The sequence below is a fragment of the Triturus cristatus genome, chromosome 4_1 (assembly GCF_964204655.1).
Source record: "Triturus cristatus chromosome 4_1, aTriCri1.1, whole genome shotgun sequence".
Taxonomy (NCBI): Eukaryota; Metazoa; Chordata; class Amphibia; order Caudata; family Salamandridae; genus Triturus; species Triturus cristatus.
The window spans coordinates 1,062,051,544-1,062,079,359 of record NC_140585.1 but is presented as its reverse complement, the minus strand read 5'-3'; the positions used below and the strand labels follow the sequence as shown (position 1 = coordinate 1,062,079,359).

Here is a 27,816-nt window from a genome sequence, read left to right as displayed (position 1 = left end):
GAAGAGACTCTTTGGTGTTGGACCACATGAAAAACAGGTCATCTATATATCTGACGTACATTTTGGCATGATCTTTGAACTTAGAGTTGGTATATATGTACTGTTTTTCAAAGTTCTCCATGTACACATTTGCATACGTTGGGGCAGCACAATTTTCCATCGCCATTCCGGATAGCTGTAAAAACCATTGATTGTCTAGCTTGAAGTAACTGTGATAGAGAATAAATATCATCAGTTCCATGAGGAAGGCCTGCATGTGTGTCTTTATCTCACTGTTAAGCAAAATTTGTTCGATGGCTTCAATGCCTCCAAGGTGAGGTATAGATGTATAGAGAGAACTCACGTCTGCAGTGCATAAGATCAGTGGTGGCATATTGTTGACTTGGATGGATGATAGTTTCACAAGGAAGTCTGTAGTGTCTTTGATATAACTAGCTGTGTTAACAATGAGAGGTTGGAGGTACTTGTCGAGAAATTTGCCTGTATTCTCATGTATGGATCCTTTTGTTGACACTATTGGTCTACAGGGTGGGTCTGTAAGATTCTTGTGTATTTTGGGACACATGTGGATCGTTGGACTTCTTGGATGTTCTGTTATCAAGTAATTTTTAGTTCGGTCTTCAATTGTACCAACTTCATGGGCTCGATTAATGATTTCTTTAAGTAGATTCTGGAACTCAATGGTGGGATTATTGTCCAGTGCCTGATAGGTCTCCGTGTCTTGTATATGTTCCCATAGTTTTTGTGTGTACATACTTGAGTTCATAATTACTAATGCACCTCCCTTGTCAGCCTTGGTACATTTTATTTTGGGGTTGTTGGCCAGTGCTTTAAGTGTGTCACGATCCTTGTTGGTAAGGTTGAATGCTCTCCTTGGTGCTTTGTAATTGATCGTCTGTAGATCGTTGCGTACTAGTGTTTCAAATAAATCAATACATTTATGACTACATGGGGCCTGGTAGGTGCTGGGGGGTCTTAAGCCTTTAAGCTCATCCTCTCTTGTGCTAGTTGTGGTGTTTGTTACTGGTAAGACATTGTCAAAGAAATGTCTAAGTCTTAATTTCCTTGTGAACTTAAAGGTACTGACCTCTAGTTCAAGCAAATTGGTCACAGTGGTTGGAATGAACGAGGTACCTCGTTCAAGCAGGTTCATTTCATGGCTCGAGATTTGTATGTCAGAGATGTTAATCACTAGACTGTCTTTTTTGGTTTCAAGTCCTTTTTGGCTACCATGCTTCGGGTGTTGGGTGGGCTTTTTTCTTTGTCTTTTGGCCTGGCTGCGCCTGAGTCTTCGAGTTCGGTGGTGTCCACCTCTAAAAAATGACTCGTCGATGTTTGCTCATGACTAGTGGTTGAGGTGCTAGCTCTTTCAGAACTTGGTGCTGGTCTTGGGCCAGTGGTGGATTTTCTTGAAGTGCGGCTAGTGGTATCGGAGTCAGAGGATGATGTGTCAGTTTGAGCATTAAAGGGTTTGTTGCGTCGCCTTTGGGCGTACACATCGGCCCAGGAGTAAACCTCATCAAGCTTGTAATCAAGCGTGTCCCGTCGGAACTTTCTAATTTTGCGTTCATTGATGTCTTTTTGGTGTTTGTCCAGAATACCTTTGATGTCTTCTAAGGTAGACGATAGTTCCTCGGATGTGAGAAGATTTTTCATTTCATTGTCAATTTCTTTCATCTCTATTTCCAACTCTTTTAGAATGCCGGCTAGTTCCTCCACTATCAAGAGTATTAAGTCCAGGCTGCACTTATTCAATATTCCATTCCATTTTTCTAGGAAAGGTTTCGAATTTTTGCAAAGGGAAGGCTTCAATGCTATGCGCAATCCACGTGGGATTCTGAGTGCCCGGTGGTATCTCAGTAATGTGCTCGCGTGGAGCTTTTGGTTGATATGACACACAGAGCTGTTCTGATTTCCGACACAGTAATTGTTTTGTTAGTTTTAAAATACTTGCTACAAGGTACTTACTATATACCAACCCTACCAGCCTGTTTCAAAAATTGTTGCCCATGTCATGGACATAAAACCAAGATTTTAAGCAAAACTTGGGGTTTAGTGAGACTATCTCAGCCCTTCCAGCCTTTTTAAGAACAGTAGTGTGGTATCTCTAACTTTTAATAAATGGTAATACATTGGACGTACTTATACATTGTTTTACCAAAATTAGTAGATACTACTTGTCTGTTTCGTAAAGGCTGGAGGGGCTGGAATGCTGTCAGTAAAGGTCACTTTTTTTGTACATTTCAAATCAAACATAAAGCTCCTATCTATTTTGTGTACTCTCTGGAGGAGCCCCTCGCTTCTATATTCTCCTTGAAGAAACCCCCCACCATCTGCATTCCCTGCAGTACCCCCTCTCTCTTTTTTCTACCCCATGCAGGAGTTCCTCATCATATGTATTCCCACTACAAACCTCCTTTTAGTTATTTAGTAGGCATGGGTAAAACAGACGCTGGGCGATCTATGGAATGTGTTCCTTTCTCTACTCCCTGCAGAAGCCCCCTCTCAACCAAAATCCATATCACATTTTACATGGTAGGCAAATGGAAAACCAACAATGGGTGACTTATGGAATGTTTTCATTTCTGAATATTGATTAATACACTTCCACTGTGTGTTGTGTATTTATATATGCAGTCCAGGTGCTATTAATATTTACTATTTATTTGCTTTCTCATTTAAAAGCACTTACCTATTTCCTAAATAACTGACTTTGTCTCAACCGTACTAGCTCTTTCTATTTAAAACATGATCCATTTTTGTTTACATTTATATTATGTTTGGCGCACAACAAATACAATATTTAGATACCAAATGGCTTTCCAAACTAAACGTGCACGCCCTAGACATTTATACTGTATTTACAATATGTATTTGTGGCAGTGCTTAGCTCACAGGATCCTGTTACACACAGAATACCATAGTAGCTCCACTTTTCATAAAAGGGCTGTTTTAATACACTGTTTACATTTACATATGTGTTTGTAACCATGCACATTTAATACTTTTGGAATATATTACATAATAAAGAGCAGGCGCACAACCAAATCAAAATAAATGTCCTTTTGCTAGACACGTGTGCTAATGTTTAATACTATGTTGCTGTTTCCCAGGCACATACATCCCAGTACTTTACAGTCCTTTAAAAGTAGACAAATGTTTTCAACCTCCAACACATGTGATGCTTATCTTACTTGCTTTCATCTTTTACAACCTGTCACTGGATGTAAGCCCAATTACTGGTCTCTATACAAGGCAACAGACACATAATTGAAACCCTCTACCTTATCACAGCAGGGCTGTCTCCATCTTGTAGTACCTCCATATTTTACAAAGACGTGTGAATGGTTACAGTCACTGGGGGATATTCTTAAGAACGTATGATAACTGTCGCAAAATTTGCTTAACGCAACTTTGCACATCACAGTCTATCGTGGGAAAATAACGCTGTGTCAACGTTGTATTCTCAACACGGCGGCACCATGCGATAGTCTCACGACAATGCGCCAAATGCCCACGTTAAAACCAACGCAACGCCGAAAAGACGCGAAACACGAACTCGAAAAAAGTTGCGATGTGGTCAATCGCTTTACAAAAATCAGCAATAACCAGCAACAGGCCTGCAATCCCCACGCCTCACGTGGGAAAATGCACTATAAAAGAAGAACAAAAAAAAAAGGCAATAGAAAATAAACTGCGTAGCACCATGGATGCACCAGGACTGAGTGCAGAGGACAACGCGAACCCCACAGACGACCAGCAAGGCCAAGGAGAAGAGGAAGACACGGTTCAGTCCACAGGTAAACAGGATCATCGTTACTGAGGTAATAGGACACTACAAACAACTGTTCAGCAAGTCAAATGTGTCATTGGCAACACAAATGGAAATATGGCAGTCCATCGTGAACAACGTGAATGCAGTCGGAGTGTCAGGGAGGTCAATGGAGGAGGTCAAGAGGCGCTGGCATGAAGTGAAAAGCCAAACCATGCAGAAAATCGCTGCCAACAGAAAGGCCGCAACGGCGACTTGAGGTGGGAGTCCAGCGCCACAGGAGGAGCTGGATGATCTGGAGGAAATGGTGGCCACAGTCATCAGTGTGTTGACAGTGGCAGGAGTTGGGGGGCCGGAGACAGCTCGATATGAATTGGCCCAACAGCAACAGGGTGAGTAACGACCAGGGACTGGGGGCACGGGGGGAGATGGGCACAATGGTACACATGCACAATCATGTGTAGCACACTGCACACCCACAATGAGTGTGGAACATGTCCATGATACCCTTGGCATGCTGCAGCACACATAGAAACACCAAGTAGGCCCCCATCGACTATGTGCACAAAGTGCCCCCTCACTATCTCCAATCACACAACCTACACATGCACATGTGCTGAATCCACTTAAGCAGCGGCTTTGTGAGCCACACTGACAATGCAAGTGACACTGCATGACCAATAGCATGGCTGCAGTCAAAATACATGACATGGTGCACGCCACAACACTGAGGTGGCCCAGTGTGGATCACATCCTCCAATGAGCAGGTCACACTCCGACACATCCACTTGCACATGCAACCCCTGATGTCAACAACAAAACTGCAGACAAACAATGCATACGAGTACAAAAACCATCCAAGAGCACAAATGACCCAAGTTGCCAACATCTCTGCACACTAAAAGCACACAAGTCAAAGGCACACCTCCTCAAAGGGATAAGGGGCTGCTAAATTAGAGCTGCAGGGGCGACTCTCCCACAATGCAGCACACACATTTAACAATCACAGCAAATCAACATTGACGACAATGTGGTACAAGGTGCAACACTTTCACTACAGAATAGAGGACACAACTGGTGCCTCTTGTGCATAAAAACTGGACAATTACATCTGGCATAGCAGGACACTGTGAGATGGAAATGTACGAGTACAACCTCACAACCGTCATGTAGTCAAAATGTCCACTGTCTCCCATTAAATAAACATCTCCTCCAAAACAGTCGCAATGTACATTGTCATGCAGTCTGTATGTAAACATCTACAATGCGTCAACATACATGGGACACACTGTTAACCTGCATCTCCCCTTTACATTGCAGAGGGACAATCAGTACCTCCTGCAGAGCAAACCAGACATCTCTTCAGTGATGATGAAGAGGACACCCTGGACATTTGCTCAGACACCCTCCAATGGCTCATGGACAGCCTCCACACCCCACCCCCAGGAGCAGTACAGCACAGCTGCATCGAGGTGACCCCACCCCTGCACAGACCACACAGCAGGAAGCACCTACCACCACGGCTGCCTCCCATAACCTCACCGAAGAACACATGACTTTCCAACACCGTGTGTTAGACTGCCAGAAGGAGCTGGCTGAACATGTGCATCTGGGGTTTGAAATCATGGCAGCCAAACTTGATGCCATACGTGGGTGTATAAGTCCCATCAGGGGCCACTTACAGTCCCTAACAGACACCCACAGACCGTTCCATGCCCTACAACAATCCTTGGCTGACCTCGCTGGAGCCATTACTCGGATACAAGAACTGTCCTGTCAGAACAGCTCCAGCGACGACAGCACAGAGTTGGCACAGATGCGGAGGACAATGGAGAACATGCAGAGGATGCAGGAAGGATGGCTGCCATGGCTGAACACCAGCGAGATGTAGCTGGAATCTACCATGCCCTGAAGATCCTCATCTTGCCATTGCTGCCACAGAGCCTGTCCCAGATGACTGCTGCAGGAACTTCGACACACACATCTCTGCCCCCTGATCTGTCTGTGGCACACAATGATGCAGCCATACCAACTCCGCCACCTGATGTGTCTATGGCACACAGTGATGCAGCCATACCACCTCAGCCCCCTGATGTGTCTGTGGCACACAGTGATGCAGCCATAATACCACCACACACACCTGGAACACCTGATACAGAAGACATATCAGAGGACGAAGATGTGGATGGTAATGACTCTGTGTCAAAAAGGAGGTTGTAGCATTCTTCCTCGCCATAAGGCCTGTTCCTGCTTGGTTCAGCCCTCTGCATCATGCCCTGGAACAACTCCTTCCACTGTTAACCCAAACACTCTGCGACATTCACCTGGACCCCGACATGGACTGCTGTATCTGCACTGGTTACCAATGACACAGCAATCAGGCTGCGGACTGGACTCTTCATCTTCCAACTAACTTGTCATTCCCCAAAGGACTCTGGTTGGCACTCCACTGTGCAACCATGTAATGTGGGGTGTGCATGGCCATGTACTGCTCCAGCTCCGACACTCCACAGAATGTGAATAACACATTCCAAATCACACAGATGTGTAATGTCTATGTTCAGTCCGGAATAAAAGTATGGAGGAATGTTGGGACATCGATTGCACAAAAAGGTACACCCTGGGTAATGACATCAATGCGCATGTTTGACCATGACACACATGTGCAATCATTTTTCTGTGAAGGTGTGAACTAGCTGTGGCCTCATTGCTCATTTGCAACAATCTTGCAACCCCCCAACGTAGCCCCATGTCCATGTATGTAATATGGCTGTGTGTGAAATTGTCAAAGTCGGTAGCAGGCCCAAAGAATTTTCCCCATCACATTTGACAACAGAACATCTCTTCGCATACCTACTCACACTCAACTGGGTGGACAAAGCCTGTAGTGATGGATCACATTGATCCACATGGCAAGAAGTTGGACACCATACTCACATTGCTGAAGATACGTAAGCGCACAGGTCTACCAGCAAATTACCCAACTACAATGTCTGGCTCACAGAGGTGGAGCTGCCAATGGGGACTTACCCCTCAGTGAAATGCGTCAGTCAGTCCCTCCTTGTGTACGGACAATGCTCATTGAGGCACACGGTTTGGCATTCTAATCAACACTCATCACAGTTGAACACTGGTGAAGTTGCGTACACTTTATTAGCATGTGTGTGTCAGTACGGGGAAGACAAGAGCCACAGCATGCAGACCAATGCATTATATACTAACAGGCAGCATAGGAACATGTAGAGGTGCAAGACATGGGGATGCAAACATGGACGGAAATCATCACGTCTCAGCCCACCTTGCCTTGCTGAACAAGTCATGTGATGTTTGGTGTACGCTCATTGCACCGTGCCAGGGGACACCACTCACAGCCCATGGGATCTGCATAGTCCTGTACCACCGGATTGCGCTGACTGTCTGCTCTGCTGACAGTGAGCAGGTGACAGAGTCCAAAAGGGTCACATGTAGAACTACATTGCCATGTGTGTACGCTCCCTCCAGCAGGGTGTCAGATTGAGGAACGTTGCCATGCGCCTCTGTCCACTCAACTTGCACAGGTGTGTGTCAACCCGCAGTGTTGCACGCACATGCATTCTAAGTCCAGGCGAATGCAGCCATGTCCACTGTAATAGTGGGATATGTGACCATTTCTCCAAGATGCAAAAGGGTGTTGGAACCTGTGCTATGGGTTACAATCAGTTGTGGCTGCAGGGTTGTAGTTACTCGTCCATGAGAGCGAGCGCAGCTTCAAACGCAATCAGTTCCAAGAGTATGTCGTTGTCGACTTCAACGAACACAAGGGTGAGCCAATCCATTAGCTGGTCCGGACAGATGTGCTCCGTCCACGCAGGTTCACCAATCCGCAACACAGCCCAGTAGGGGAGCGCCTCAATGTGGTCACCGCACACGAGGAATTGTGCAATCTCCCATGCCCAACTGCCAGCACATACGCCAAATATCACGGCATCCCATGAATGGGTATCACGGTTACACTCCTGGTCGTGGGCCAACAGTTGGTGCACACACATGTCATAATCCAGTTCAGCTAGCGTTGTGTTGGATAGGCAGACATTCATGGGCCACTTGAATATGCATGATCGACAGTGGAACCAGGGCTGGATGCAGGTGACGTACGGAAGTTGGAAGCTCAAACGGTAATTGATCCGCAGCACTGCCAATGGCAGTGCCCCCAGCAGACGCAGCATTTGGTCACGGTACAGTTCCACGTGACACGGGTTGCGCATGGGCCCGGGATGTCCCGCCATTGCGTTGTTGGGTCTCGAAGAACCAACACTTATTTGACCTACGACTGTTGTTTGGATGATGTGCCACAGCTCAGAGCAATGAGTCGTATGGGTGTGCAAAGGTTGGACGTATGGGTTTTGCTATGCTTAAGTGTCAAGGGCATGCCATGCAGGAGTATCTTGGGCAAGGTCTTCTGTGTGTGGGGCGTGGATACGTTGTTCTTTCATTAGCACTGTGTGGAGTGTGGGAGTTGTCATCTGCTATGGTGTATCTTTCAGGGAGTGCCCGTCACATGCACTGCCGAGGTCGTAAGTGCAAATGTCCTTCCGCCTTCTGTATTGGGAAAAAGGAGCTTTAATCCACAATGTCAGTCTGACTACTGCTTGCATTCTTGAAATGTGATGTGGCTTTTGCTTTGCAAATGTGGCTCGGCCTTAGACTTATAGTGCACCAAGGGCAATGCACACACAACAGTTGGCATGTATCAGCCAAGACCCCGAGTGGCCTCGCGCTCCTTGAACAATCCCTTCCTGCGCGGCCGCCCTCCGTGTGCATGCAACAGGGTGACATTGTCGGTTGAGGTCCGTGTGGCGCCGACACTGCAACAAAGACACACTCATCAGTTGGTTTCCTGTCCAGCCCAGAATGAACCACGCACAGGGCCCAGGGATGATTCTCTCTCTTTCTCTCCCTCTCTTCCTTTCACTGTCTCTCTCTTCCTCTGTTTCTCTCTCTCTCCTCCCTCTCTCCCCCTTTCTCTCTACCTTTCTCTCTCTCTCTGTCCTTTGATGAGCGCATGACACACCTTCTTATCTTGAATTTTGTCTTGCAGGCTTTGACTGACAGAATGTCCATGTGAGACACGCCATGACTCTTCCAAATAGTAGTATTGAGTTACATTTGGATGAATTATTATTTTTGGGAAATTCAAAGGTGAATGAATGATTTACCTTTGTATGTCCACACATGATTGTTGTTATTGTGCGGCTTCAGGCGAATTGTTTGGTTCAAGAATTTGTAAAGTTGATGTGAATTATCTTCGTCCGGATTGGGGGGGGGGGGGTAGGGCCCAGGGAGGGGGGAGTTCCTGGGGGTGGTGGCAGTGAGTGTTGTGGCCCTCTTGGGTGTCTGAGCAGCCTGATCATTGGCTCCATGACATCTGTTGTTCTTCAGGTGTGGCTGTGTGCTGGGCTCCCTTTCATGGTGCAGGTTGTCGTCGGACTTAACACCAGGTAAGAGCAGGTGTTAAAATCCTGCTGCTAACGCACCTTATCTCATGTTTTGGGATCTTATCGCAGATCTGGCTGGTCATTGAGAATGTTGCGAAGTGGTGTTGTTGTAGCTTTTTGCACGGGAACGCCTACTCTGCATCTCATTAGCGTTAGTTGCCGGTGACATCCATGGTGTTGTTTTTTGTTGCTACTATCGCAGGAAAATTGGTGATATCAGCTGTTAGCACCAGCTTGTGAATGGTGCGATGAATTTATCACCACTTTGGCTGCGATAAAGTGCCGCTAACTCGGTGATAGGTCCTCGAGAATATCCCCCTCTCTTTCTTCCCCAAAATTGCTCGTGTTTTTTGGCGTTTTTTTGCATTTTGTTTACTTCAGAAATCACTGTAATTATATTTAATTGCTTTTAAAACTAAACGCACAGCTGAAGGCATTCACACTGCATTTGAAATAAATATTTGTAACTGTGCTTAGGTCTCAGGATCCCGTTACAGGCACTTATTCATTTAGAAAAAGCTACAAAGCAGATTTACCTGCGCGATTTACATTGTCACAGACGTTCCAAATTTTAAATCATTAAAAATGCTGTACAAACTAATTAACAGCTGAGTAGTGTCTTGCAGAGATCTGCAAGTACATCCCCTGGGTAGGCACTCCAATGGGTAATCAAACTAAGTTGATTCATGCAAAAGTGAATCCTTTTAAGATGCGTGTTTTTAAATGCTTTTATTCAGCAAATTAGTTCAATTCGATATTGTTTGGCATATCAAATGTTCATTTGTAATCCATACTAGCAGATCTATAAATCTTGATCTCCTATGCATTTCGGGCTAGGACGCCCTTGGTCACGGAGCACTGTTGAGGAAGGGAGGGAGGGATGAGTCAGTGAGGGTATACCGCCTGGATTTACACGTGCTTAATGTGACTAAGTGCAACAATAACTAAAACGGGTGTGTTTGCTAACGTTTTAGTGACTGAGTGAAGGTACTGGGTAGTGCAATGGAAATTACTGCGTGTGTTGGTTGAATGCGCGCTGCGCAATGACATGCTGGGTTCTGTAGCGCTGTGGGCGAAGAACACTTACTTCATAGATACCGGTGGCAAAGCGTGCCGTCCATCGCTTAGTCGAGGGGTCTGCGTGTGGTGCGGGCGGGTGCTCGTTATGTTTAAACACTCAGTGATGTGACGTGAAGAAACGTAAACATAAACAAAGGACTACTCGGAAGTATGCACGGTGGCGACCATCTTAGAATGTGGGGAGATAGAGTACAGGTGATGCAAACTGGGGAGAATGCAGAGAGACAATGTCAAAAAACAGAAGTAGTATTACATGAATAAACAGTAACATAATAAGCAATGCATCATATTAGTATTACAGGTAACAACTATACTCAATACGGTCATTAAGACCATGCGGCTTCAGAGTCTGTAACAGATAAATCCATTCAAGTTCTCTTTTTAACAAGAGTTTATGATTGTCAATCCCTTCTCGTTTGGTGAGGGTTTCAAGTACTATGAATTTTAATTGGGCGATGGAATGCCGAGCCTCAGCAAAATGCATGGCGATGTTGGATTTCTCAACTTTTAGCCTGATGTTAGATTTATGCTCGTTGAGGCGAGTTTTAATTTTCCGTTCGGTTTTACCGATGTACAGCTTTCCACAGGGACATTTCAAAGCATATATCAAATTCATCGAGTCACAAGTAGCATCAACTTGAAGTTTAATGTTGTGACCTTTCATTGGGTGCTGGATACTGTTGCCTTTGATGACACTATTGCAGTGATTGCAATTGAAGCAAGGTATGGTGCCACGGTGTTGTGTGTGGGTTTCAGTGGGTTTAGACCAAATTTCCTTGAAATTTCTGCTTCTTGTGTGTGCAAAAATTGGTGGTTTCTCAAAAATGCCCTTGAAGTCGGGTTCACTTTGTAAGATGGGCCAGTGCTTCCGTATAATCTTCTTGTATGTAGGGCTGGCTGTGGAGTATTTGGATACTATCACCATACGTTGTTCTTGCACTCTATTGCTTTTCAAAAGGCTATCTTCTCTGGTGATGAGAGCAACTCTAGATTGTGCTTCATTCAGAGTATGTTCAGGATATCCTCTAGCACGGAATCGTTCACGCATCTCATTAATGCGCATGATGTATGTCTGTTCGTCTGAAACGATGCGTTTAACACGCAACATTTGCGAATATGGCAGGTGTTGCTTCAGGGACCCTTGGTGGAAGCTGGAAAAATGTAAGGTATTGTTTCTGTCTGTGTTTTTTCTGTGTAAGTCGGTAATGAATCCCTCTGGTGTGATCTTGATATTGACGTCAAGGAAGGAGATATCTGTGTCACTTATGTGCCATGTTAGTTTTATTCTTGGATCTTTGCTGTTGATTTCTGTTAACAGATCCTGAAGAGACTCTTTGGTGTTGGACCACATGAAAAACAGGTCATCTATATATCTGACGTACATTTTGGCATGATCTTTGAACTTAGAGTTGGTATATATGTACTGTTTTTCAAAGTTCTCCATGTACACATTTGCATACGTTGGGGCAGCACAATTTCCCATCGCCATTCCGGATAGCTGTAAAAACCATTGATTGTCTAGCTTGAAGTAACTGTGATAGAGAATAAATATCATCAGTTCCATGAGGAAGGCCTGCATGTGTGTCTTTATCTCACTGTTAAGCAAAATTTGTTCGATGGCTTCAATGCCTCCAAGGTGAGGTATAGATGTATAGAGAGAACTCACGTCTGCAGTGCATAAGATCAGTGGTGGCATATTGTTGACTTGGATGGATGATAGTTTCACAAGGAAGTCTGTAGTGTCTTTGATATAACTAGCTGTGTTAACAATGAGAGGTTGGAGGTACTTGTCGAGAAATTTGCCTGTATTCTCATGTATGGATCCTTTTGTTGACACTATTGGTCTACAGGGTGGGTCTGTAAGATTCTTGTGTATTTTGGGACACATGTGGATCGTTGGACTTCTTGGATGTTCTGTTATCAAGTAATTTTTAGTTCGGTCTTCAATTGTACCAACTTCATGGGCTCGATTAATGATTTCTTTAAGTAGATTCTGGAACTCAATGGTGGGATTATTGTCCAGTGCCTGATAGGTCTCCGTGTCTTGTATATGTTCCCATAGTTTTTGTGTGTACATACTTGAGTTCATAATTACTAATGCACCTCCCTTGTCAGCCTTGGTACATTTTATTTTGGGGTTGTTGGCCAGTGCTTTAAGTGTGTCACGATCCTTGTTGGTAAGGTTGAATGCTCTCCTTGGTGCTTTGTAATTGATCGTCTGTAGATCGTTGCGTACTAGTGTTTCAAATAAATCAATACATTTATGACTACATGGGGCCTGGTAGGTGCTGGGGGGTCTTAAGCCTTTAAGCTCATCCTCTCTTGTGCTAGTTGTGGTGTTTGTTACTGGTAAGACATTGTCAAAGAAATGTCTAAGTCTTAATTTCCTTGTGAACTTAAAGGTACTGACCTCTAGTTCAAGCAAATTGGTCACAGTGGTTGGAATGAACGAGGTACCTCGTTCAAGCAGGTTCATTTCATGGCTCGAGATTTGTATGTCAGAGATGTTAATCACTAGACTGTCTTTTTTGGTTTCAAGTCCTTTTTGGCTACCATGCTTCGGGTGTTGGGTGGGCTTTTTTCTTTGTCTTTTGGCCTGGCTGCGCCTGAGTCTTCGAGTTCGGTGGTGTCCACCTCTAAAAAATGACTCGTCGATGTTTGCTCATGACTAGTGGTTGAGGTGCTAGCTCTTTCAGAACTTGGTGCTGGTCTTGGGCCAGTGGTGGATTTTCTTGAAGTGCGGCTAGTGGTATCGGAGTCAGAGGATGATGTGTCAGTTTGAGCATTAAAGGGTTTGTTGCGTCGCCTTTGGGCGTACACATCGGCCCAGGAGTAAACCTCATCAAGCTTGTAATCAAGCGTGTCCCGTCGGAACTTTCTAATTTTGCGTTCATTGATGTCTTTTTGGTGTTTGTCCAGAATACCTTTGATGTCTTCTAAGGTAGACGATAGTTCCTCGGATGTGAGAAGATTTTTCATTTCATTGTCAATTTCTTTCATCTCTATTTCCAACTCTTTTAGAATGCCGGCTAGTTCCTCCACTATCAAGAGTATTAAGTCCAGGCTGCACTTATTCAATATTCCATTCCATTTTTCTAGGAAAGGTTTCGAATTTTTGCAAAGGGAAGGCTTCAATGCTATGCGCAATCCACGTGGGATTCTGAGTGCCCGGTGGTATCTCAGTAATGTGCTCGCGTGGAGCTTTTGGTTGATATGACGCTTGGATAGGTACCACCCACGCCTCTTTCTGTATTCTACGTTTGTCCGCCCCGAGGTGGTTTAGCACGCACTTCAAGCACAATGCAATTCGAGGAAATTAGTAAAAGTACCGAAGCGAGAGCCCATACATTAGCATATGATGAAACTGAGAGACAACGAATATATTCACTGATTGAGGAAGACATCACCCCTGCTCCTACCAGTCGTAACAAGGAGCAATGCATTAAACAGTTGTTATACCTATCCAAGCGTCATATCAACCAAAAGCTCCACGCGAGCACATTACTGAGATACCACCGGGCACTCAGAATCCCACGTGGATTGCGCATAGCATTGAAGCCTTCCCTTTGCAAAAATTCGAAACCTTTCCTAGAAGAATGGAATATTGAATAAGTGCAGCCTGGACTTAATACTCTTGATAGTGGAGGAACTAGCCGGCATTCTAAAAGAGTTGGAAATAGAGATGAAAGAAATTGACAATGAAATGAAAAATCTTCTCACATCCGAGGAACTATCGTCTACCTTAGAAGACATCAAAGGTATTCTGGACAAACACCAAAAAGACATCAATGAACGCAAAATTAGAAAGTTCCGACGGGACACGCTTGATTACAAGCTTGATGAGGTTTACTCCTGGGCCGATGTGTACGCCCAAAGGCGACGCAACAAACCCTTTAATGCTCAAACTGACACATCATCCTCTGACTCCGATACCACTAGCCGCACTTCAAGAAAATCCACCACTGGCCCAAGACCAGCACCAAGTTCTGAAAGAGCTAGCACCTCAACCACTAGTCATGAGCAAACATCGACGAGTCATTTTTTAGAGGTGGACACCACCGAACTCGAAGACTCAGGCGCAGCCAGGCCAAAAGACAAAGAAAAAAGCCCACCCAACACCCGAAGCATGGTAGCCAAAAAGGACTTGAAACCAAAAAAGACAGTCTAGTGATTAACATCTCTGACATACAAATCTCGAGCCATGAAATGAACCTGCTTGAACGAGGTACCTCGTTCATTCCAACCACTGTGACTAATTTGCTTGAACTAGAGGTCAGTACCTTTAAGTTCACAAGGAAATTAAGACTTAGACATTTCTTTGACAATGTCTTACCAGTAACAAACACCACAACTAGCACAAGAGAGGATGAGCTTAAAGGCTTAAGACCCCCCAGCACCTACCAGGCCCCATGTAGTCATAAATGTATTGATTTATTTGAAACACTAGTACGCAACGATCTACAGACGATCAATTACAAAGCACCAAGGAGAGCATTCAACCTTACCAACAAGGATCGTGACACACTTAAAGCACTGGCCAACAACCCCAAAATAAAATGTACCAAGGCTGACAAGGGAGGTGCATTAGTAATTATGAACTCAAGTATGTACACACAAAAACTATGGGAACATATACAAGACACGGAGACCTATCAGGCACTGGACAATAATCCCACCATTGAGTTCCAGAATCTACTTAAAGAAATCATTAATCGAGCCCATGAAGTTGGTACAATTGAAGACCGAACTAAAAATTACTTGATAACAGAACATCCAAGAAGTCCAACGATCCACATGTGTCCCAAAATACACAAGAATCTTACAGACCCACCCTGTAGACCAATAGTGTCAACAAAAGGATCCATACATGAGAATACAGGCAAATTTCTCGACAAGTACCTCCAACCTCTCATTGTTAACACAGCTAGTTATATCAAAGACACTACAGACTTCCTTGTGAAACTATCATCCATCCAAGTCAACAATATGCCACCACTGATCTTATGCACTGCAGACGTGAGTTCTCTCTATACATCTATACCTCACCTTGGAGGCATTGAAGCCATCGAACAAATTTTGCTTAACAGTGAGATAAAGACACACATGCAGGCCTTCCTCATGGAACTGATGATATTTATTCTCTATCACAGTTACTTCAAGCTAGACAATCAATGGTTTTTACAGCTATCCGGAATGGCGATGGGAAATTGTGCTGCCCCAACGTATGCAAATGTGTACATGGAGAACTTTGAAAAACAGTACATATATACCAACTCTAAGTTCAAAGATCATGCCAAAATGTACGTCAGATATATAGATGACCTGTTTTTCATGTGGTCCAACACCAAAGAGTCTCTTCAGGATCTGTTAACAGAAATCAACAGCAAAGATCCAAGAATAAAACTAACATGGCACATAAGTGACACAGATATCTCCTTCCTTGACGTCAATATCAAGATCACACCAGAGGGATTCATTACCGACTTACACAGAAAAAACACAGACAGAAACAATACCTTACATTTTTCCAGCTTCCACCAAGGGTCCCTGAAGCAACACCTGCCATATTCGCAAATGTTGCGTGTTAAACGCATCGTTTCAGACGAACAGACATACATCATGCGCATTAATGAGATGCGTGAACGATTCCGTGCTAGAGGATATCCTGAACATACTCTGAATGAAGCACAATCTAGAGTTGCTCTCATCACCAGAGAAGATAGCCTTTTGAAAAGCAATAGAGTGCAAGAACAACGTATGGTGATAGTATCCAAATACTCCACAGCCAGCCCTACATACAAGAAGATTATACGGAAGCACTGGCCCATCTTACAAAGTGAACCCGACTTCAAGGGCATTTTTGAGAAACCACCAATTTTTGCACACACAAGAAGCAGAAATTTCAAGGAAATGTTGTCTAAACCCACTGAAACCCACACACAACACCGTGGCACCATACCTTGCTTCAATTGCAATCACTGCAATAGTGTCATCAAAGGCAACAGTATCCAGCACCCAATGAAAGGTCACAACATTAAACTTCAAGTTGATGCTACTTGTGACTCGATGAATTTGATATATGCTTTGAAATGTCCCTGTGGAAAGCTGTACATCGGTAAAACCGAACGGAAAATTAAAACTCGCCTCAACGAGCATAAATCTAACATCAGGCTAAAAGTTGAGAAATCCAACATCGCCATGCATTTTGCTGAGGCTCGGCATTCCATCGCCCAATTAAAATTCATAGTACTTGAAACCCTCACCAAACGAGAAGGGATTGACAATCATAAACTCTTGTTAAAAAGAGAACTTGAATGGATTTATCTGTTACAGACTCTGAAGCCGCATGGTCTTAATGACCGTATTGAGTATAGTTGTTACCTGTAATACTAATATGATGCATTGCTTATTATGTTACTGTTTATTCATGTAATACTACTTCTGTTTTTTGACATTGTCTCTCTGCATTCTCCCCAGTTTGCATCACCTGTACTCTATCTCCCCACATTCTAAGATGGTCGCCACCGTGCATACTTCCGAGTAGTCCTTTGTTTATGTTTACGTTTCTTCACGTCACATCACTGAGTGTTTAAACATAACGAGCACCCGCCCGCACCACACGCAGACCCCTCGACTAAGCGATGGACGGCACGCTTTGCCACCAGTATCTATGAAGTAAGTGTTCTTCGCCCACAGCGCTACAGAACCCAGCATGTCATTGCGCAGCGCGCATTCAACCAACACACGCAGTAATTTCCATTGCACTACCCAGTACCTTCACTCAGTCACTAAAACGTTAGCAAACACACCCGTTTTAGTTATTGTTGCACTTAGTCACATTAAGCACGTGTAAATCCAGGCGGTATACCCTCACTGACTCATCCCTCCCTCCCTTCCTCAACAGTGCTCCGTGACCAAGGGCGTCCTAGCCCGAAATGCATAGGAGATCAAGATTTATAGATCTGCTAGTATGGATTACAAATGAACATTTGATATGCCAAACAATATCGAATTGAACTAATTTGCTGAATAAAAGCATTTAAAAACACGCATCTTAAAAGGATTCACTTTTGCATGAATCAACTTAGTTTGATTACCCATTGGAGTGCCTACCCAGGGGATGTACTTGCAGATCTCTGCAAGACACTACTCAGCTGTTCATTGATGGTGTTAGGACGGATAACACCACCCTGATTGCGCACCCAGACCTTATTGAACGAAAATACCTTTCACCTAGCTTATGCAGTGCACCACCCACGCATCTTTCTGTACAAACTAATTAACACACTCCAATATATTCCATAGTGCAGAATACTTGGCTTTTGCTACCTCAACTAGGTGTTTGGGATCCTTTACAACTAAAATCATTGGAAAATGTTCCTGTTTTCTAGTACACTCCATCTTTCACTAGCCTCACCCTACCACTAACCGTGAGCTTTTTTTCCATTCTGTTTGCTAATAAAACCACAGAAACATTTCGTTTGCAGCATTGTGTGTTTAATTATTTGCTTCCAAAGATGATTTAATGCACTTCCACTGTGTGTTGTGTGTTTATATTTGCAGTCCAGGTGCTATTAACATTTACTATTTATTTGCTTTCTCATTTAAAAGCACTTAACTATTTCCTAACTAACTGACTTTGTACCAATTAAATTAGCTCTTTCTATTTAAAACATGATCCATTTAGTTTTCGCTTAGATTTATATTATGTTTGGCGCTCAAACAATACAATATTTAGATAACAAATGGTTTTCAAAACTAAACGTGCATGCCGAAGGCATTTATACTTTATTTAAAATATGCATTTGTGACCATGCTTAGCTCACAGGATGCTGTTACAGGGATTTATTCATTTACAAAAACCTACAGGCCCACTGCCAGTAATCTGCCTATGAAGCAGATTTCCCTATGTGACTTGCATTGTCCCAGCCCTTCCAGATTTTACATTTATAGTTATTTTACCATGGTTTGCCGGATGTTGACTAAAAAGGCAATGCGACCAACTGTAATGTGCAGCTCACTCTAATCTAATATTTCAGCTTTATACTTAGGAAACCCTTTGCTGGCTTTACCAGTAACTGCCATTAAAAGTACATAAATGTAAGAGTTACTGATAGGCCGGTAGTTTCGTTGTTTTCGATTGAAAGTTTACTATTATAAACATGTTAGATAGGTCCATGGGGGAGATATATATTACTTTTAATAGTTTTCAAACAAGCATTATTAATCGAATTACAATTGGTGATTTCTTTTTTATAAACATGCATATACCACCCACATGCACCCTAGCACCTAGATATAATAGATAAACCCAGCTGCTGGAAAACACATGTTTTGTCATATAACCCGGGACATGTTGTTCTAAACAGAGAGAGCGGAGACTGGGAGACAGCACAAAGGTCCTGAGACAAGAGAGCTGTGTCGGCTGGGATGTAGAACAACTATCTATGAATGCTAAGGAATGGGGTCCACTGCCAAGCACAGAGATCTAAAATCTATAATCATTTAGCTTTCATAGTGAAGGTGGGTTTAGGCTTATATGACAGATAATATGACAGGACTTTTTATTGTATACAGTCTAATAGTTATTCTAAGTGTTCTAATGACATGACTGACATGTATTTGTTTGCTAGTTGTGCTGCAGCTAATGCACATTAGAGCCCAATAGTTTAAATAAACATTGTAAATGTTCCTTGTGTCTCTTGTCTATTTATTGTGGACAAGTATAAGTGAGAGAACGAAAGGGGGTGACCTGCTACCACCATCCCTGAGAGGATCGGAAGTGTTGTGTTCAGGATGTCAAATCACTTGTCTCTCTGGAAAGGTTAAGAGGGCAAGTAAGGCAGTATAAACTAGTCAGACTCGGGCCCATTGATACTGATGGGGTATGGCGACTCAGTCCCTACATACAGATGTTCAACGGACCCAAGCATAGTTCTGTTCTAGAGCAGAATCCCTGCATCATAGTGACATGTTGGCGGTCCTGCCTCACTCCGGGTATCACCGTACTCTCTTACAGGGGGCACGAGCTGACCGACTGAAAGTCAGAGGCGTTCTGTCTACAGCTCCTTACCCACCTTTGCCAGGGACAGCTGTGTGATCCTTTGCAGTGCTGCTGTCCTCTGCATTTGCCTCACGACCTGCCCCAGGTGCATGGGATGCCCAGGGCAGAGAACGACAGGAGGTCTATGGAAGCATCCTCGCTGGTAGTGGTGCACTGACCCCCACCCCAACACCACTCCTGGCCTTGTCTCCCAGCGGGCCGGTCCGCTCCTCTTTGTCACCCCCGGGCCCGACTAGTACCGGCCGCACCTTGAGCGCCGCCGATTGTACCCGCCCTAGGAACTCAGCTCCAAGCAGAAGACTGGTCCATGCAGCCTGTACTCCCATGCACTGCTCTTGCCATCAGCTCCCACTGTAGGCAGGCTCATGGCTATCACTCAGTACCTTGTGGGTCTGGGGGTGATCCCGCACTCACCTCGATGGCTTCTACCATATGGGGTCACCTGATGCCACGGATGGCTGTTGGATTGTCGTCCGGGCTGGCACAGCTTCGCTAGTGCATGGCCATCCTTGTTGCTGCACCCCCTAAAACCCCGAAGGGGTCACCTTTAAAGTCAATTTCTTGCAAGGTCCAAAAGTGTAAATGTTGAATAAAATGTGAGTTTGTGTGTATCTTTTGTTGTAATGCATTGCATAAAAATCTGGTCTCTCAGCCTGGGTGCAGTTATATGGCTGTTTCTCTACCAGAATCCCTGGTTCGCTTATGATCATTCAATGTACTTTTTATTGTTTTCATTTGTTATCATGATATTGGGGAGACCACCTTGGGAAATTGGTAAATCAGGGACCCAATTAATGAAAACCTTTAGCATTTCTCGATCCTGAAGTAGAGTTGTGTGACATCAGGGTTTTTTGTTACCAAAAGTCTATCAACTCTTACCAAGCATGCCAGGTAACATAAGTAGACACTGAAAAGCAGATAAGGCCTTACAGATTCTTTAGAGTATCCAAGAGAGAAGTAGAAGTCCAAATGAGAGTGTCCAGCTGTTGACTACTCTGTGAACTGTAAGTACTGTGAAAGAATGGATTATGTCCCTCGCTATGCAAACTAGGCCAAGAGTTCAACATAGGTTGAGGATTGGGGGAGGGCATGGTCCATGCATTATTTCCTGGATTATCAATGACTATGGAAGCGATTTCCATTCAGATTTAATTCAAATGTATTACTATCTATTGGATAACCCTGCTATAGCCCTATTCTGTCCCGTGGAACCCTGTCAATGGTGGTTTGATTAGTGGTGTCAAATACAGCAGAAAGCTGAGGGAGGCCCAGTGCTACCACTCCACCGTCATATTAATCTACAACACGTTTTTTAGTGATGAGACTCTAATTTGTTTAATTTCTTCAATGTGCAGAAAAAACATATATATTTTCAGAATACTTTTTACATATTGTTTGTTGCAAAGGACTGATGGAATTTCTTTTTTGTGGAAAATGTATTTTATGCAAAGTTGTTTTATATGTATATATTTTCCTTTAAAGAAAAATCATTTTCTTTGACTTAGGTGATGTCTATGAGTTACTAACCATTTATACCTTGCTCCAGTTGTTTACTCAAGCCAGTTATGCCTTAATAAATACTTATAAATAGCATAATAGATGTACATTATATATTTATTTTCCTTTCTTTTTTATTCAGATACACAAGCACTCTGGAATGGTGTAGTTTATAATCCTGTCACTCAGTCTTTGGCTTGGCAATCAGCTTGCCCAGTGCAAGCCACCGTCAGTCTATGTCAGAAATCAGAACTTCATGATAAATGCCTGAATCTGCCAAATTCGTTAAAGTCTGATGTAAGGAAGGTCAGTACAAGTAGTATATATGCATTTTATTAGGAGTGAATAGACTCAATTAGAGTTCTTGGATTTCAGTAAGTGTACCAATGAGTTTTATTTGCTAAAGAGGAAGGCTTCCACAAAATAGCTGTAATTGCACTTAGATTCAAAATAAATAACTTCTGATTTCTAAAAATGTTATATTTGCTTCTGTTTGCACTACAAGTACACAAGCAATCTGTTCTGGTTCTCAAGTCCTAGGTGAGAAGTAGAATGTTTCATTTAGGTACATCATTACCGGTTCTACCAATAGTATCAGCGGCACGAGCAGTTCCACAGTACATCTGAAGTTGTGCTACAAATTTAAAAATACTCACAGCTGTAATCTTTTATCCAGCTGACAACTGTACTGTATCCCTTCTTTTATTTTCAGCGAAGCCTTGGAATATCTAGTTTCTCCCAGGATTGCAAATCTTTTTACTACCCACAACCTACTCGATCTTATTCAATCTGGGTTTCATACTCCTTGCTCCTAGGGTACATCTCTTAGCCATGTCTCCAATTATATCATATGAGCTTACCACTCAGCCATGCTTATCATTCTTGGCCAATTATCCTCACTCAATTTAATTAGCTATTCTGTTGTCTTTACTAACCCTACATCTCTTGGACCTGCAAGGCCAACACACTATTGCCCTAGATTTGCCCTCATCCTACCTTTCCAATCAGTATTACTTTAGCTCTTGCTACTCACACAGAAACCGGTTTTTCTGTATGCAATTCTCATTTTACACTTTGTATCAGCAGACATTATTTCCTCCTTTGTCTTGACTTACATATTCACCTCTTTGTTGATGACACCCAATCTTATACTTCTGTTTCTCACCCATTAGTTCCATATTCCCATGATAAACTGCCTCAAAGAGATCAGACACAGGAAGACCAGAGATCTCTTATGTGTAGGTCATCTGAAAAGGAAATATTCTTTTTCCCACCCTATTCTAGCCAAACCAAATTTTCTCTGCAGTCATTGATGTCATTTTCATGAGGTAGATGCTCACATACCCTTGACCATTCACCTAGGTTACTGTATAATGTCCATAAACACATCTGTACAACAGGAACTGCAGCAAGACACAAACTTCAAAAAACCTCGAAAATCTGCTCCTTCCTCCCAACCAACATGGATAAGTGCCTTATTAGCACACTGGTCAGATACAAACTCCACTAATTATTTATTCTGTTCTATAAACTTTGCTACCGGCATACTCTTTAAAATTCTATTCCCCTCTTAGAAACAAGTTGGGCTGGTTTTTTTTTAAAGCAGATTTTATTGGCATTTGTGTCATATACAGTTCCTGATGGTCGCATTAAGAGAATTACATATTCATAGAATTACATTGCAGTGTTCTTCTTTTCCCCTGCTTTGGTATCTTTTCAAACCAAAAAGTTGGGCTGTGTTTCGTCCACAAACAAAGTACAGTCCAACATCTCGCTGACTCCTTACCAATAATTTGGCTACCGTATGCCCACAGTATATGCTGTGTAATATTTGTTAAATATGTAATACAATGATGCTTATATTTTCTTTACTTTAAGCATCTGACAGTCCTCCATACCATCATCTCATCCTGATGTTCAAATCTGTCAATGTTCTATTTATTTCTCCATCTCGCCCACTATTCACGATACTGATTTTTTTGCTCCTCCACGCTTGACCTGCCCACTGTTCCCTAGCCAGGCTGCACTCAATCTCACTCCAGCTCATTTCACTTCTGTGTCCTCTTCACTGGAATGTTTTCTTGTTTGAGCTCCATGCTGTTCCTTTTCTATCAGACCTAAAAACAAACTGCTCTCCAATTCCACTTTCTCAAGACTCTCTTTTTACTTTGCCATCATCCTCACCATCTATTTTATCTCCCAATCAGTAATTCAGCCACCGTATTCCCAGTATGTTATGCTTGTAAAATATAACATATAACTGTAGTTTTTTTGCTTTACTGTCACTCTTATGCTTCAATATTTTCAACTTCAGGAACATGCCCCACCCTGCCGGTAAATGTTCCTATGCACATATCTTTCCTGCTATGTTTCTTGTGTAAATGTTTAGCAAAATGGGGTCTGCCCACTTAGTCCACCCAGATTTTTCACTGTTGATCACCTGGTTTTTGGACGAGTACTGGTGGTGAGTCTTACTATCTGAGTCTCACCCATGGTAATTTTACCATAAATGAACTGAGCTTGTTTCCACCAGAGTCCACTTTTTAAGATACAGCCTCTGCTGTGCAGCTATCATAAGGGTCACTGAACTGGTTATACGTGAACTTGTGTGCACATACGTGTGCTCATGTGTGCAGGCTACGCGGTTGAGACTACCATTGTGGTTAGCCTGGTAATTGCACACAAGTAGCATGATGCAAAAGAAACTTTGTCAGGATAGCTGCTGACCTGGGGCAGGTCTTATAATATTATGGGGCATTCATAGATAGGTGTGCAGAGTTTACTGAAATATCTGTAGTACTTCACTGTATTACACACATAGGTGAAATCTGCAGTTTTGCTCCACTTATGCCTGCACAGTCCAATGAGGTGCCAAACTAGGGTGAAACATGCCCACTGAGTTTGAATATACAGGTCCCAATAACCTGCATGTACATCTTATAGGTCGTGAAGAATTGACATATTTCTCATAATCAAATTCCCAAGCCTTTTCCCCCATGATGGGTCAAGGTTATTTCTCTGCTCCCCAGAAGAGAGATCAAAGGTCCCTCCAAATAAAAGGAGTAGTTATCAGTGATTGACTCCGTTTCTGAGAAGGAAGGGGTGGGGAAGACAATCTGTATCTCATAATTAGATGTCACACTGCACCTGGGCTGGGACAGTCCAGGCCTGCTGAACAAAGGAGGAAGCCTAGACATTTGGGGCCAACACTGGAGGAAGATACACTTTGAGGTTTTGGTGGGAAGCAGTGATGTGAGCTAGTGGTGGAGCTGAGGCTCTTAGAGAAACTCACCACATAGAAGATTTGATAGTGCCATATTGGATTGTCCCAGAATGCTGTGCAGGAGGGTTGAGATGTGAGGGAAGGTTGTGGCATCCTAGGACTCAGCAGGGGTGCCTGACACCCTGAACTTTCGCGGGAGACACAGTGAGCAAGACCCTACCCCTGGAGTGCAATGGCACCAGAACCATGACCAGCTGGAAGAGGAATCCACCTGATGCCCCTGATGGACTACGAATGTTGCCTGCAGCTGATCCTCAGCACTAGAAAGGTCCCTCCAGGGTCAGTAGTACTGGCCCCATACCCCTGAGGACCCACTTTGGGAAGATCCGGAATACACTGCTACCCAAATTGCCCTGCAAGACAGCTAGAAAGTTAGAACTTGTGAATGTGGGCAGGAGGGCGCCCTACTAGCTGGTAGCAGAGGGGCTGCAGAAGATGCCCTCACAAGTAGGAGAGGAGCACCAGGAACCAGGAGAGCAGAAGACTGGCTCAGGGAGCCAGTAAAACTAGTTCCTTGCCAAGTGCACCCTTTTGAGGCTGGAATGCTGTTAATGGCTAGAGCTCGCCACCAGGAGTAAAATGAGCCAAAAATCTTTTGTACACCTCTGAAGATCTGATCCTTTAAACATGCCAGCCCAAGAAATGGAGCACATGGGGAAGTGCCGGAATTTCAGAAATACCCTAGAGAACGTCCAGTGCCCTCGGGTAGGTGCAACAATGTGTTAAATATGGGAGAGACGTGCGTACACTTCTACCCCGGGGACCGCATGTGCCTGGGGCATAAAGGCCTGATGCAAGAAGAGGGCCACTGCAGGATCAGCAGGTTCTGGGAATCCATTCCCTGGACCCAGAACAAAGAGTCAGTGAATGTTGCTGCCCCCAGTGCCCACGTCCTGGGGGTAGAGTAAGTCCAGGCATACAAAACAGTTCCTGCTGCCGGCAAGAGTGGGAAATTCTGTGCTCCTACCAAGAGAGCAACAAAGGAAATGCCACTTCCCGCACACTGCACCCAAGGTGCGCATGCAAGTGGGAAGTTGGCAGGGCAGCCGGGAGTGGGCTTCCCATGCGGCCACTCCTCCCTTACCTGCATCTGGGTGCCCAGTGGACCCGGGCACACAGGACTAAAAAAAAAAGAATGGATACCTTCAAAACTAGTGCTGCCTAAACCGCTCATGGGTTAAAAGAGTGTTATGGGGGGCTGCAGGAGGTGCAGCAGCCATCCGCACCAATGGTTTAAAGGTCTAACCCCAAGTCTCTTGGGGTCAATTAGGGATGGCCCTGGGAGAGACTCACAAGGTATTCAAACCATTCTTAGAGGTAGATTTTTGTTCTGGTGCTTTGGAATGCAGGGACCCCTTGTGATTGGAACTATGGCTGTATTAAGTGATTTGATGAATATGAAGAAAGACTCTAACACATGTTTTTATTAATGTTAGTTGGTTGCATTGAAATTTAGTGTTTGATCTCATTGGTATGATGGTGACTTCTAAGGTGATTATTGTCTTAAGATTGTTGTGGCCCATTGACAAAGACAACATGCTTGCCTTATATTTTTATGTGGTGACCCCCTGGCAAAGCGAATAGGCTGTTTTATATACTATGGCATCCACCTATGTAATGATATTCATCCGGTATAAGTAGTGGTATTGTTATTAGGGGGGTCCCGAGTCACTAGAGGTCAAATGTAATTTGAAAATGTCACCAAAGGTCTTTACATCTGCATTATGTATATATTTGTAAATTAATGTGTAGTATTTAGTGTCTAATAAATGTGCTTTTCATCTTTCAAAGAAAAAGCACTGCCTGGATGATAATGTACTAATTATGTATTGAGTGATGTTGTTGTATGCCAGTAAGGAGAATACTAACCCGCACCCCCTCTACTGAGTATCCCTTGGACTGCTCTGCTTTACTACCCAGAAAGAGTCAAGTGCTACAATGGGTGGCTTGGTTCCTAGTAAGCTCACAATTGTGAATCTATTACTTGTGCATGAGTCACATTCTGCACAACTAATAAAGTGATTTCTTACAAAGTACTTGGGGGCATATTAACAAGCCAGGCGATAAAATTATCGCCGCTTTAGCGGCAGAAAACTGCAGCTAAAACGGCGATAATGGGATTGATAATATGCTCTATGGAATTCCAATTGAAGCCCATGTTAGACGTCCTTCCCATCTAACATGGGCTTCAATTGGAATTCCATAGAGCATCTTATCAAGCCCATTATCGCCGTTTTAGCGGAAGTTTTCTGCCGCTAAAGCGGCGATAATTTTATCGCCTGGCTTGTTAATATGCCCCCAAGTCTCCTCAAAAAATAATAAAGAATGAGCTGGGCTCATTGAGATCGGAGTAGAGTGAGTGTGACGCATCTGTGATGAAACATATTTTACCGCACTTGATGCTCACAAGGAATCAGAAGCACTTAACTGCAGTGAAAATGTATAGCATTTGACACTTCAAGCAGCAATGTGAATCCCCCATTGATGCTGCATTTCTAGAGTCATTATGCGAGATCGTTACTTCAACTTGTTTCATTTTGGAACCTGGCATGACATATCTGATTGCTATAGGTGGCTTGATTGTTTATGGTTCTGAAACATATCTGTCTTCCAATGTAGTTCACCATTCTGGCAACTTGTTAATCCAGTGATTATGCACCGGAAACTCCAGTTCGCAGGTTTAAACTGGACAGGTCCTACTTCACGACAACGTACAAGCACATCATCACTAAAGTGCACATTTATTTACTTTCACAGAAGATAAATGCCAAAAATGGCACCTCGAGCATAGATTTTCATACTAATTTCATTTGATGAGCTTATTGTCTAGTGGTGTTTCTGACATTTTTAATAGAACTGGAGTTGGATAATAGTCACTATTAAGGACACATACACACACTTACAAAGTACATAAACACACACACAAAAACACACAAATGCACTGAGCTATAGATTGTTTTGCTCTAATGCCCTGAAAAACAACTGCTAGCATTTCAGAAAAGGCAACAGCGTACCCGTATCATGGTGAAACTGAAATAATTTTATGAAGTTCAGTGTTTGCTAAGAAAGCAAATTATCCGCTGCAATTGTGTGTTATAATGTATGGAGTGGTTTACTTGAATTCTAAGTCACAGAGCCTCAGTTTCAACGGACTCTGGTAATCCCATGACTATCACCCTATCACCTGGACAATCAATAGGTTGAATTCTGATTGACATGCAGATAGATTCAGGAGCCAGGCACTAAAGCGGTGCCAAAAAGATGGATGGTGATGGATTCTGAAAATTTGAAAAGCTTGGGTTGGCTGAACAATAGGGGTCAAATATAAACCCAAGAGCTACGTTGCTTGCCCTGCATTGAACAATCTCTTTTATGTAGCTCCCTCAGGGATGATGCTTATCAACTCTCCAGTTTGCACTGTTGCAAAGCAATCCTTTTTTGGGTGGTGAGTCCCAGTTTTTAATTTTTGGGGGACACACCTACTAATAAGTGCCCAGTGAATGTGTTATGACCCCTAAAATAAATATGAAATTGGCTTAAACTCCGTTTGCCTTATATAATTTTACTATAAGGCCACTGTTTATGGTGTAACAACTACTTCTATGGCATGTAAAATTAAATGTCTGGACTGAAGTACAATATTGTG

General features: G+C 43.4%; 1 protein-coding gene across 1 annotated transcript in view; it reads left to right on the top strand.

Annotated features, from left to right (window-relative positions):
* The window catches only part of IL17REL (interleukin 17 receptor E like), a 410,789-nt gene that overhangs the window by 235,201 nt on the left and 147,772 nt on the right, over positions 1 to 27,816 (top strand). Inside the window, exon 10 of the mRNA XM_085654046.1 lies at positions 21,030 to 21,193. Within this exon, the coding sequence (XP_085510172.1) occupies positions 21,030 to 21,193 (164 nt within the window). The remainder of the gene's footprint in view (positions 1 to 21,029; positions 21,194 to 27,816) is intronic.